The sequence below is a fragment of the Hemicordylus capensis genome, chromosome 2 (assembly GCF_027244095.1).
Source record: "Hemicordylus capensis ecotype Gifberg chromosome 2, rHemCap1.1.pri, whole genome shotgun sequence".
NCBI lineage: Eukaryota > Metazoa > Chordata > Lepidosauria > Squamata > Cordylidae > Hemicordylus > Hemicordylus capensis.
In genome coordinates, this window is record NC_069658.1 from 264,664,268 (window position 1) to 264,677,074 (window position 12,807).

At 49.1% G+C, this 12,807-nt stretch overlaps 1 protein-coding gene across 1 annotated transcript; it reads left to right on the forward strand.

The window, feature by feature from the left end:
• Positions 1–2,102: 2,102 nt before the first annotated feature.
• Positions 2,103–11,316, forward strand: LOC128345724 (zinc finger protein 436-like). The gene is made up of 3 exons (XM_053298113.1): positions 2,103–2,197; positions 2,282–2,307; positions 8,986–11,316. Exons 1-3 carry the CDS (start codon positions 2,118–2,120, stop codon positions 10,581–10,583), a joined length of 1,704 nt encoding a protein of 567 aa, XP_053154088.1. The 5' UTR covers positions 2,103–2,117; the 3' UTR covers positions 10,584–11,316.
• The last annotated feature ends 1,491 nt before the right edge of the window (positions 11,317–12,807 follow it).

Sequence of the window (12,807 nt, forward strand, 5' to 3'; positions counted from 1 at the left end):
TGGGGTTGTATGTGTGTTGAGGCTATATGGCAGCCTTGACTGTGCAGAGGTGGAGGCGCCAGTGGACGCACTACTTCTCTTTAGTATTTGCAAATAAATACTAGAATGGTTTAGTATGTTGGGAGTAACTCACCCATGTTTAAATATGCAATCCTAAACACATATACTTGGAAGGAAAACCCACTTGAACTAACTAGTGCTTGCTTATCGTGTTTAGGGTCATACTCTTAAAGCTGTAATCATAAGAATCGTCCTGCTGGATCAGATCAAACATCCAGCATCTTGTTTCTTATAGTGGCCAGCCAGATGCCCACAAGTAGGAGGCCATGCAGGTAAATCCCTCTCTCCCCATCAACCATCAAAGGCATACTGCTTCTGAATATGGAGGCTCGTTATGACTAATAGCCATAGGGAGTCCTCATCTCCAGGAATGTGTCCAATCCCATTTAAAGCCATCTAGGCTAGTGGCCATCATCACCAGGCACCCAATCCCGCGCACGTTCAGCTGAGAACTGGTCTCCCTGGCCTGACTTCCTTTACTTGGCTTCCAAATAAACTGTACCAGAGAATCAGCCCGAAATACGAGTCGACTGTGAACTTGTCGAGAAGGGTCGTTTTTTAAAAATGTATTTGGCACTTTTTCCCCGAGACTTGCAGCCACCAGAGGGCCCTGGCAATTTTAAGAGGAACGGGAGGCTGCACTCTCTCTTTGTCTCTCCGAGGCAAGGGTTTCTTGGGATGAGTTTCCTGTATCAGGCGCTTGCTGCATCCGGATCAGCGGGAGCGAGGCGAGCTTGCCTTCCTTGAGAGCAGCGGCAGTTGCTGTCCCCCGACTATTCTGGATCTGCACCGCGAGGGGTCGGGACGAGGAGAAGAGATCTGGATCCGGAGCCTTCTCTTTCTCTCGGCTCAACCGAGGTGGGCACTGCCTCCGGCCAAAACGAAGAGGGCGACGCCCAGGCTCTGCAGCCATTCAGCCCTCCTGGCCAAGCCAAACGCCCCCCCCCCCCGCCCCCCGGGTGGTGGGGGATGGAGAGAGACGCGATGGCCATTTGTCCCGGCAAAGGCCTGGGAGGGGAGAAATGGAGGGGGTGGGAAGTGTGCCATTCAAAGCCGAAACGCGGAGGGGCCCGAAGAATCCCAGATAAAGGCCGGCTGCATCTTCCTTAGCGCTGATTGCCTGTCCTGGGTCCCAAGAGGGGAGCCGGGTTTGGCGGCACCATTTTCCTGCTTTTCTAAAATACCCTGGCTGGGAGTGGGGAGCGATTGCCTAAGGCTGCGTCCCCCGCTCAACCCCTCCCCCGCCCCGCTCCCCACAGTGTTTGCTTGATTGTGCTGTTTTCTTGCGGCTCCCGCAGGGAGCTTTGGATTCGCTTTCCCTCCCTCGGGTGGAATTCCAGAGGGGAGGGGAGGGGGATAGTTCTGGCCGGAAAGGGGGCTGGGTCTGTATGGGGAGAGGAAGGAGTCCTAGGCACGCTTACTGGGGAGCAAGCCTGATTGGCCTTGATATGGGACTTGATTCTGAGTAGGCATGCATAGGCTTGCACTCCGTGGCTTATCAAGCTGTTTTGTTCTGGTGTTTACGTTTTTGCAAGCAAGGTCTTTTCGCAGTGGAGTGCCTCCATTTCCCATGAAAAGCAGAGGGAGGTCCTGGGGCTCGCTTCCTCAGTGGGGCTCAGATCGGCCTGCGGACTTCCATAGCATAGCAGGCCTGTTGGAGAGCACGGCTGCAATTGTAGGGGTTCCGGGGTGGGAGGTGGCAGAGGAGCCTTGTCTGCAGGCCTAGAGTCAACATTCTTGCGAGAAATGGGTCAGGGGGAAATGCATTCGGAAGCTTCCTTTGACTTAGGCCATTGGTCGATCTAGCTAGCTGAGTGTTGATTAGGAATAGTACGAGACACTCTTTGATTATACCTTTGGTTTGGTCTAAAGAGAACATATTCTAAAGCATGTTTCGAGTTATTTGCAGTAGAGATGAAACTGAAGCAGCTCTCCTCCGGGCGTTATGCAGGCAGGGGTCTCTTCTCTCTCTCTCTCTCTCTCTCTCTCTCACACACACACACACACACACACACACACACACACACACACACACACACACACAGTGTTACCTGGAGATGCCAGGAATTGAGGCTGGGAAATTGTATTGGCAGTGCTGGTGCTGCACTATTTCCCCACCCCAAGAACAGAAATTCAGGTAGCCTGGTGTGTTTCAAATTACTTAATTCTATTTCTTCATAATGAACACTACGTGCCTGCATATTTCTCCTTATATTTCCAGAAGTGAAGGAGTAGAGAATAAAGATGGTAAGTTGCCTCCAGATATCTTATTTAGAAAACACTTCAAATTGCTCAGTGCTAGATAAGAGTAATGTCATGAACCTGGGAATAAAGTGTGTGGCTGTATAAGGCAACAGCAGCACTGCACATATAAGCCAACCAAGATCAGAGTAAGTCGCCTGTTAATGCAATTGAAGCACTTCTGTTGCACTGGCAGCAGTTGAAGAGTGCTATGTGTGGAGTTTCCTGCCTGCCCCCAGTGTTCCGTCTAACAGGGATTCCCAGATGTTGTTGACCGCAACTCCCATAATCCCCAAGCAAAGGCCATTGCAGCTGGGGATTCTGGGAGTTGCAGTCAACAACATCTGGGAATCCCTGTTAGAGGGAACACTGCTCCCCCCCCCACTTCAACCCATGTAGATGTGAATGTCATTCACTCATTTTGTGATAATGATTGAGTGCAGGTGACTAGGGACTGTTGGCTATTCTGGTGAATCAGCTCACCTTTAAAAGTGTAACCTTGTGTCCTCTGTCTCTGATGCTACAATACACAACTTGATCTTGTGTGGGGTACGCAGAGTACAATGTGGTGATGAGATCCCATCCTCTGGATAGAAGGGAGATGGAGAGGGGGCTTGAGTGGGTCTGAACCTCTGAGGGAGGAGAGCTTGGATCTGCTTGAGCCATGCAAGGAGGCATGTGGTACAGGCCTCTCATGGGCAAGGAAGAAGATAGCTTAAAAAGGTGCCTTGGGCTTTCGCGTGGACAGTCTTGTTAAAGGCCAAGGAGAAAGAAACAGGATTCTGCCCATGCATTTTTAAAAAATGCATTTTTAAGTGCATACACCCACAACCATGAGGCATAAGAACAACTCTGCTGGATCAGGCCCGTCAAGTCCAGCATCCTGTTTCCCAAGGTGGCCCACTGTGATGACCCTGAGAAGCCCACAGGCAAGAAGTGAGGGTGTGCCCTCTCTCTTGCTCCCCTGCAACTGCTGTTTAGAGGTATTTTGCCTCCGAGGCTGGAGGTGGCCTATATAGCCACCCCCTAGAAACATTCCTTTTAAAGTAAGGACTGAGTTTTTAAGAAACTTGAATCTTAAAGTACTTGATTCTGATAGTTTTTCTGCAAAGTACCCTAGAAGATCAAAGCCCTACCGGCTTGCCAAGAGTGCTACTGCTGCCTGCAAAGAGTGTAGGTGATATGTGGAAGGGTTGGGTGATTTGAGCAACCACCTCCAGGCTTTAATATCCCATCTGACAGCCTGTGGGTTGTGTAAACCAGAACTGTAATTATATAAAATAGGTCAAGAGCATGCCAAACTTGTGAAGTTTGATAAGCATCTGCTTAGCCCGTTCTGCCTTGGAAGGAACCTTTAGTTATGAATACTTTTGTTTGGGTGTGTAAATTGGCATGAGCTGTATAACTGTTACAGTAGCAGACATCTTCATCCCAGAGGAGGGTACATATGATCTGAAAAGATTCTTGCCAAACATGTTGGTAGAATAAGATCACAATTTCAGGAGATACTTCTTGAGATCCATGAATTAGGGGTGTGCACAGAATCGGTTCCGTGCACACCCAGGAGGTGGCAGGGGACGGTGTCTATTTTAAGGCAAGGGAGGGTGTCTTTACCTCCTCCTCCACGCTTTCCCCTCCGGTGCTGCTTTTAAAACCACTGGCGCAGGGCAGCTGTATATCCTCTTGCCGCCCTGGTCAGCATAATTCCGGAAGTGGCCCGCATGTGCAACGTGCATATACATGTGGGCCAGTATTGTGCTGACCAGGGTGGCAAGAGGGTATACAGCTGCCCTGCACCAGCGGTTTAGCAGTTCTTGAAGCAGCACCGGAGGGGGAAGCATGGCGGGGGAGGTAAGGACAGCTTCCCCGCACCTTAAAAGAATCCCGCCCCCGTGTTCGAACCAGTTCGAACACCAGTTTCCGAACCAGTTCAATATACGCAGACTGGCAGTGGCTTCTCCAAGGTTGGAGTCTCTCTCAGCCCTATCTTGGAGATGCTGCCATGGAGGAAACTTGGAATCTTTGGTATGCAAGTATGGAGATGCTCTTCCCAGAGTAGCCCCATCCCCTAAGGGGAATTTGTTGGGGTGCTCACACATGTCTTCCATTCAGATGCAAACGAGGGCAGGACCAGCTCTCCGCCCACTCCTCAGCCACCCTGACTTATTAAGCCATTTTAGTAGGAAACTGAGGCTCTGAACCTAAACATGTTGACTTTAGATTACTGCGATGGATATCACCAAGATTACTTCAGGGTAAAGTGGCTGGGGAATTGCAACTTTAAAGCAAGGCAGCAAATATTAGTTTGTGTCCCAGATGTGGGAACTGATATCGAAAGAGATTACGTTCAGTGAAAATAGTTTATTGAAAATATAGTCCAAAACTGGTTTAGGCCTGGGCTTTAGTCTTCAGTGTGCATTGTGTTTTGCTTGTTGTGCTTCGCTCTGCTGCCCATTAGACTGACTGTCCCCCACAGACACTCTGACTGACCAGTTCACACAACCACCTTGGAGCACAGTGCAGATCTGGTGTTCTACACATGGAATAGGGAGGAAAGTAAACTCTCCTCCCAATGACAAGACTGTGCCTGTGGGATAGGTGATGGTTGGGCTCTCCCGCGCTATCCCAGAATTCATCCTGTCAGAATAGCCACAGGAAACTGGTGTGGCAAGCAGTGGCTCAGGATGTGCACGGACAGGTTCGGCGCTCCCTTTCTGGAGAGGGGAACTGGTCTGGTGGCAGTGAGCATGACTTGTCCCCTTAGCTAAGCAGGATCTGTCCTGGTTGCATATGAATGGGAGACTAGAAGTGTGAGCACTGTAAGATATTCCCCATAGGGGATGGACCCACTCTGGGAAGAGCAGAAGGTTTCAAGTTCCCTCCCTGGCTTCTCCAAGATAAGGTTGAGAGAGATTCCTGCCTGCAGCTTTGGAGAAGTCGCTGCCTGTCTGGGTAGACAATACTGAGCTAGATGGAACTATAGTCTGACTCAGTATATGGCAGCTTCCTAAGTTCCAATGAGTGCCAAATCTGTTCGAACGCCGGCATTTGAGCCGGCTCGGGGGGGGGGGAGGGGGTGCCTTAAAAAAAAAACAACAGGTAAAGTGCTCTTTACCTGCTTGCCCCCTCCTTGCCGCTTTTCTCCCACCAGCGCTCATTTGGTGCCGACTCAAGTCAGAGCTGCAAGAAGGAAAGCTGCAGCCCGATGTGGCTGTTCCTAAAACAAGCCCCGGTGGGAAGGGGATGAGCAGGTAAGGAGCACCTCACTTGGTTTTTTAAAGACACCCCTCCCCGTCCCGCAAGGGAGTGCATGAACAGCTCATGCAGATCCCTAGCAGTGGCCCCAATTTTGACTTGACGTCTGTGGCCAAGACAAAAATTGAAGTTGCCTGACAAGGAACACCCCTCGCTCCTTTCCAGCTCAAGAGCTAGAAAGGGAAGCTCTGTTTGGCCACTGTTCAGCTGAGGAGCTCTGGCACACCATGACTAAGCAAGTATGTTTAACAAAAATATGTCAAATAAATAAATGAATAAAAGTACGCTCCATCCCACCTGCTCTTGAGCCAGAAAGGGAGGCGGGAGAGAGGTGCAGTGTTCCCTCTCTTCCTCCCCCCCGCATCTGTGCACATAACGAGTTTTGCTCTGGGCAGCAGTATCAAGACAGTGCATGTGCATTCAGAGTGGGGCCTTTCTGATTCAGCCAGAGTGGGGTCTAAAATTTACTGACTGGATGTCAAAAAACTTGTGTGTGCGCGCATATCTGCACGCTTTAGAGGGAACCCTGGAGAGGGGACCCATTTGGTTTCTGCACAGCAGAAGTGCTGTAGCCAAGTGCACCTCTGCCTCCAGTTCCTGCCCAAGAGCAAGAACAGGAGGTGGGGGGACCATTTGGTCACTTCCTGGTTGTGGCGCTCAGAGGCTCAGTGGCTAAGCAGCCCCCAGGTCTCCATTTCCTGCTCAAGAGAAAAGAAAGAAAGGCACAGGACTTGTTCCTTGGTCCTGCACAGCCAAGGCACTCTGGGCCAAATAACTAAGGAGTTGGGGAAAGGTGGGGATCACTGCTCCGCTTCTCCTGCTTCAAGAACATAAGAACAGCCCTGCTGGATCAGGCCCAAGGCCCATCTAGTCCAGCATCCTGTTTTGCACAGTGGCCCACCAGATGCCGCTGGAAGCCTACAGGCAGGAGTTGAGGGCATGACCTCTCTCCTGCTGTTACTCCCCTGCAATTGGTACTCAGAGGCATCCTGCCTTTGAGGCTGGAGGTGGCCTTTAGGCCTCCAACTAGTAGCCATTGATAGACCTCTACTCCATGAAGTTATCCAAACCCCCTTTTAAGCCTTCCAGGATGTTGGCTGTCACCACATCTTGTGGCAGAGAATCTTGTGGTAATCAATTTCATAGGATGACCCCTGGTTCTAGTGTTATGGGAGAAGGAGAAGAATTTCTCTCTATCCACTTTCTCTACACCACTTTCTCCACACTGTCTTTGCTATCGAAGATGGTTGCATAAGAACAGAGAAAGAGCCCTGCAAGAGCCCACAGAGTCCAATGTCCACTTCCCAATGGTCAAACCAGTGCCTCTGGGAAGCTCATGAATAAAGTGTGAAGGCAACATCACTCTGTTGCCTCCCCCCACTGACAGTTATATTATTATTATTATTTTTTACATTTTATATCCCGCTCTTCCTCCAAGAAGCCCAGACCAGTGTACTACATACTTGAGTTTCTCCTCACAACAACCCTGTGAAGTAGGTTAGGCTGAGAGAGAAGTGACTGGCCCAGAGTCACCCAGCGTATATTCAAAGGTAGTATGCTTCTGAACATGGAGGCTCCACTTGCTGTAATGGCCAATAGCCATTAACAAGCCAATGTTCCAGGAATTTGTTCAACCCCCTTTTGAAGCCATTGAAGCTGCTAAGTTCAGATATTACCTCTCGGTAATCAACTTTTTGCTGTATCAGAATTGGAGTGTTAGATGAGCCTACATTACTTTATTGGTCAGTTTTTACATCTGCTAACATAATACAGCGTTTTCATGACTTGAATTTTTGAAGAGCACATTTTCCTGAAACTACCCATTTTGTGTCTGCACGTTTTTTAAAAATCCTGTATTTGAATCAAAACCAATGTATTACAGCAAACCAGAGAGAGTAGTGACGAGAATAAATGCATTCAGTGTACGCACTGCAAGAACTATTTCACACTGAATGTATTTCTTCTGTTTGTTCAGTCTTAAGCCCAACTTCCCCAAGCAGAAAAGAGCTCCTCCTGCTGCAGGCTGGGAAGGCCACCTGAGGCCCTGGTTGGTGGGAGGGTTCCTCAGCAGTGCATTGACTTCCCCTGTTATCCTTCCCTCCCCCCACCCCAGAATCCTCCTCCTTCTCCATCATTTTTGCCTAGAGGATTGCCACCTGAAGAGTCGTCTTCTCTTTTAAAAAAGCAACGCGCAAGACAACTTTGTGCCTCCCAGGGACTTTCTGAGGCCCTGTGAAGGCAAGACAGGGACTGACCGATGAAGTTGCCAGCCTGTGTGTGACCTGGAAGCTAGGGGGAGCAATGTCCCCCCAAGAATCCTAGAGGCAGCTTAAGCCCCACTGCCCGCCCACCCCACCGGTCAAGTTTATGTCCTGATACTGCCATACTTTTCAGTCACTCTCCTGATGATTACTATCACGGAATTTTCTTCACCTCAGCCCTATGATCCCATTCCTGGTTATTTGAACTCATGCTGAGGTTTCTCGCAGGACCAAATCAACATGCTCATAGGAACATAGAAAACTGCCATATACTGAGTCAGACCATTGGTCTATCTAGCTTAGTATTATCTACACAGACTAGCAGCGGCTCCTTCAAGGTTGCCGGCAGGAGTCTCTCTCAGCCCTATCTTGGGAGATGCCAGGGATGGAACTTGGAACCTTTTGCTCTTCCCAGAGCGGCTCCATCCCCTGAGGGAGAGTATCTTACAGTGCTCACATGTTTTCTCCCATTCAAATGCAACCAGGGCAGACCCTGCTTAGCTAACGGGACAGGTCATGCTTGCTACCACAAGACCAGCTCTCTTCACATGAAGTGGGTTGAGCATAGTGTTCTACTGATCAAGCTGTACAATGTTGAAATCATTACTGAAAACAGAAATGTGGTTTCTGTGCATGTCAGAAGTCATGTGATCCCCATCTTTATGCAGCGGTTTGGTATTGCACATTGGTGGCTGGCTGAGTCTTGAATCTTTGAAACCGGCAGCCAGTTCACATGATTGCCTCTTAAAAGTTGACTTACTTTTGCATGGTAAGAGATCTTGTGAATTCTCTGGTGCATTTCTAGCATGAGTTAGTTTTTCCACAGGAGAGATTAGAGCCATGAGACTAGAAACCTGTGTGTTTTGCAATAATCTTAATGTTCTGTGCCAGATTCTGCATAAATATGTGTTGGTGCAAAAGAGAAACACTTGTGGTGTAAGCAATTGTGAGTGTATAGAGTACCCAGTTACGTTTGTATCTGGTGAGATTACAGCCACTCAGAATCTGAATGGCCTTGCCAATCTCTCTCCCCCTGCTGGCTTATCCACATGCATGTACTTTCCACATTCAGATGGCACGGAGGGGTTATTTTGCAGCTGAATTAGGCTCTCTGGTACACAGATGGTCTTGATACTATGTGACTTCTGGATTCTGTTGTTTCATACAGCAGGTGATGGAATGATGAAGGACACAAAAGGGAAGACTCTGCAGGAGGAGGAGGAGGACTTTGAACCCCAAGTTGAATTGCATTTCACCATATTGGAAGAATCAGAAGGGGGTATTTCTCAGGGGAAACTGTGGCATTGTGACATTGATGCAGAACTGCAGCCGGAAAGCTCCTCTCCGCCAGAACCAGACGATGAGTCCGTTTACTCTGACAGAAGCCGGTCTCCCTCCCCAGACCTGCAGGAAGTTCTTCCAGCCCCTGACAGGAAAGTGGGAGAGAGAAGGGTAGAAACATATCCCCAGCAAGGCCCTGAGCAGCAGGTTGAGCTGCACTTTACCATCCTAGAGGAGTCGGAAGGGGGCATTTCTGAGGGAAAGCTCTGTGCAAGTGAGATTAGCCCAGATGAACCACAGGAGATGGCGTACCCGGAGAGCCAGTGGGATGGACCTGTCAATTGGGGTAAGAAACCCGGCCAGCCATCAGATGTGGAGAAAGTGTCTCCTCCAGCAGAGGACAGGCTGGAGGGAGAAATGAAAGGGGAGGCCTCCCAGCCTGAAAGCTCTGATCAGCAGGTGGAACTCCATTTTACCATATTTGACGATTCTGAGGAAGTGAGCCTTTCTCAGGGGCCCGAGGACTATCCCATCTGGGAAAGCCCATTCAAGCCAGAGATGTATCAGGGAGACTATCCAAAGGAGGATTGGGATGCGTCCATTGACAGCCTGGGTGATGTCTTTGAAGCATCTTTCCAGCAGCAGTTCTACTCAGGAGGGAGGATGTACCCCTGTACTGAGTGTGGACGAGTTTTCAACCGGAAGTCAACCCTGACGCGACACTGGAGGACCCACACGGGGGAGAAGCCCTATTCATGTCTCTACTGTGGGCGGAGCTTCAGCCTGAACCTGAATCTTCTTACTCACCAGATGACCCACACGGGGGAGAAACCCTACAAGTGCCCTGACTGTGGGCAGAGCTTCACCCGCAGCACGAGTGTCACGAGGCACCAGAGGAGCCACCGGGAGGAGAGCCCGTATCCAAATGACCTGTGGGAGGAAAGTTTCTCCTATGGGTTTCCAGTCCCCTTTCCCTATCCGATGCCTCAGATGGAGGAGAAATCCTACATGTGCCCAGATTGCGGAGAGACCTTCACTCACAGCGGGAGCCTCAACAGGCACCTGCGGATGCACAGGGGAGAGAGGCCTTACAAATGCGTCGTGTGTGGGGAGGGCTTCTGTTCTATGTCGAAGCTTTACAGGCATGAGAGAATCCACATGGTGGACAAGCCCTACCACTGTGAAACCTGCGGGAAAAGCTTCGCCGTCAAGTCGACACTAACGAGGCATCAGATGCTCCACCAGGCGGAGAGGCCCTACATGTGTTCTCACTGTGAAAAGGGCTACGTTCAAAGGAGCCACCTGGCCAGACACCACCACAAGGCCCACCCTGGGGTGCCCTTTAACCCTGTCAAAGCGAACAGTATGCCTGCCACCATTCTGGATTCCGATAACCTAGTCACCTATTTCTGGGGGGACGAGGAAACGGACACTACCTCTGAGCCTGTCCCGACTCAGTTGATCTACTCGGGAGCAGACTGCTGAAAGGGGACAGGGCTCATGCTAGCCTGGAGCTACGCGGGCCCTGTAGGAGAAGCGCCTTGGTCCCCAACCTCTTGTGCTCTGTCCTTTTTTAACTAAGTGCTGGGATGCTTCTGATCTTAGAGCTTGAAGATCCGGCCCCAGATGGATTCTTACTGCAAAAAAGAAGTGGGGCATTGCAGTGGACAGTGCCAAGACTCCTTCCTTGCCTTGCTACTTTTACTTACTACAGCGATCCATATGCCCGAGTGCCACCTTGACATCTGGAAAGGGTGCACGCTTCTTCGGGTTGCACCCACTACACATCACAGAAGGCTGTAGATGCACCTGAACCAAAGTGCTACATCTGCAGTATAGGATCAACTTGCTTCCGATGGAACTGGTTCACATTTTAATTATTTTTTCTCAAGCTGTTTAGTGGAACAGAAGCAAAAGTGCCATTTGTAATGAGGCAGCCAGCAAGTCTATGTGCTGATGAAAGGAAGCATCTTGAACGGGGAAAGGGAGAGCAGCCCAGCTTGTAGCAAAATGTCTATGTAGGGAGATGGGAGGGAGCTTGGGAATTCATTGGAACTTGTTTTTGTTTGTAGCAAGGGGAAATCCTTCTCTCTCTTTCTCTTCCTCTCTCTCTCTCTTTTCCCCTTTGAAAAAGGAAAACTACGCATTTTATCATTTTGTTTTAGTGATGGCTGGACTCTTGAAAACCTTAGTAAAATACAGAAATGGAGAAAAAGTATCCAGAGGCTTTCCAGAAATATTATTTGAAGTGCAATCCAGATGATGATTAAAATCCCCAGAGGCAAGAGTCCTTCAATGGTGGAGGAAAGCTTGGTTAAGATGACAAGAACAGCCCTGCTGAATTGGACTTAAGCTGTGTTTTGATTTACAAGGAAGGCGAGACCCCATTGCCTTTTTGGGATGGGCCCCCTTGGCTGGAAGGCTATTGTGGGCATAATCTGGCTAACACTGGGAGGGGTGGAGCTTGTGGAATTCCTTAAGTGCCCCCCTACCTCCAACACCTGAGCATTTGTTCAGTGGCAGGGAATGTGCAACTTAACTGACACATGCAGTGAGATCCTGGGACCCACAATGTTATCTAAATGCAAATTAATAATATGACCTCAGCTAAATTGATCCTCAACTTAACTTCAAGAGTTCTGTCCAGGAGAAGACCCCAAACACTACAATAATTAGCATCATGTGATTAACCTTCTCTGGAAATGTAAATTTTTAAACAAAGGTCCATCTAGTTCAGCATCCTGTTACTTACATAATCCTTGAAGGCAATAGTCTTTCCCCCCACTGTGCCCCCCAGCTAGCAATATTTCCCAGCACCTTGTCTCTGAACAAGAAGATTCCATTTAGGCATTATGGCCAGTAACCACTAATAGAACTCTCCTCCATGGAATTATATACTCCAGGGGTTCCCAACCCATGGTACTCTGGATGTTGCTGAACTGTAACTCCCATCAACCCGAGCTACAGTTTATTGTGGCTGGAGATGATGGGAGTTGTAGTTCAGCAACTTCTGGAGTACCACAAATTGGGAACCCATAATGTAATCTCTTTTCAAAGCCATTTAAGCCAATGGCTTTTTCTGTGGCTTGTGGCTAAGAACCAAATCCCTTAGTAAGGCCCCTGCCTGGCCTTGACTCACAGCTAAAGATATGAATTGACCGTTGAAAACCAATATGGAAGTTCCACCTGTGATGGTTTGTTTGTTTACGTAGTACATTTATATCCTGCTCTTCCTCCTAGGAGCCCAGAACAGTGTACATAGCTATATTTATCCTTGCCACAACCCTGTAATTGTGCAGACAAGTCACCATTTGATGACCCCATTGTCAAGCCATAACATGCATATGTGAACCAGGCACAAGGGTTTGGGTGGCCGGAGATCCTCATGGAGGGAAATGAGGGCCTAAGGCAGCAGAGGACACTTCATATGTTGGGCTTTCCAGGGATAAAATACATATCTTGTTACATATGGATGGTGGTTTGTCTCTCTCCTCTCCCTTCCCCCCACCACACACACTTTAAACTCTGAAAATGGAACCCTGCAGAAACGTCCAAATGCACATATGTACAATATAGGGGCCAAGAAAGACATTTAGCTTTTCCATTCATATATTAGATGTACGCTTCTTTCACCACACAGATACATTTGCTTCTGAGGGGGGAAATTAAATCTGCAGTAATCATTGGTCTCCCTCCATGTACTGGCAGC

Bases quoted from the DNA above. Each gene is read 5' to 3' on its own strand.
- LOC128345724 (XM_053298113.1), top strand. From the start codon at position 2,118: ATGCCAGGAATTGAGGCTGGGAAATTGTATTGGCAGTGCTGGTGCTGC. The intron at 2,198-2,281 runs GTAGCCTGGTGT...TTATATTTCCAG, and splicing joins CCCCAAGAACAGAAATTCAG to AAGTGAAGGAGTAGAGAATA. The intron at 2,308-8,985 runs GTAAGTTGCCTC...TGTTTCATACAG, and splicing joins AGGAGTAGAGAATAAAGATG to CAGGTGATGGAATGATGAAG.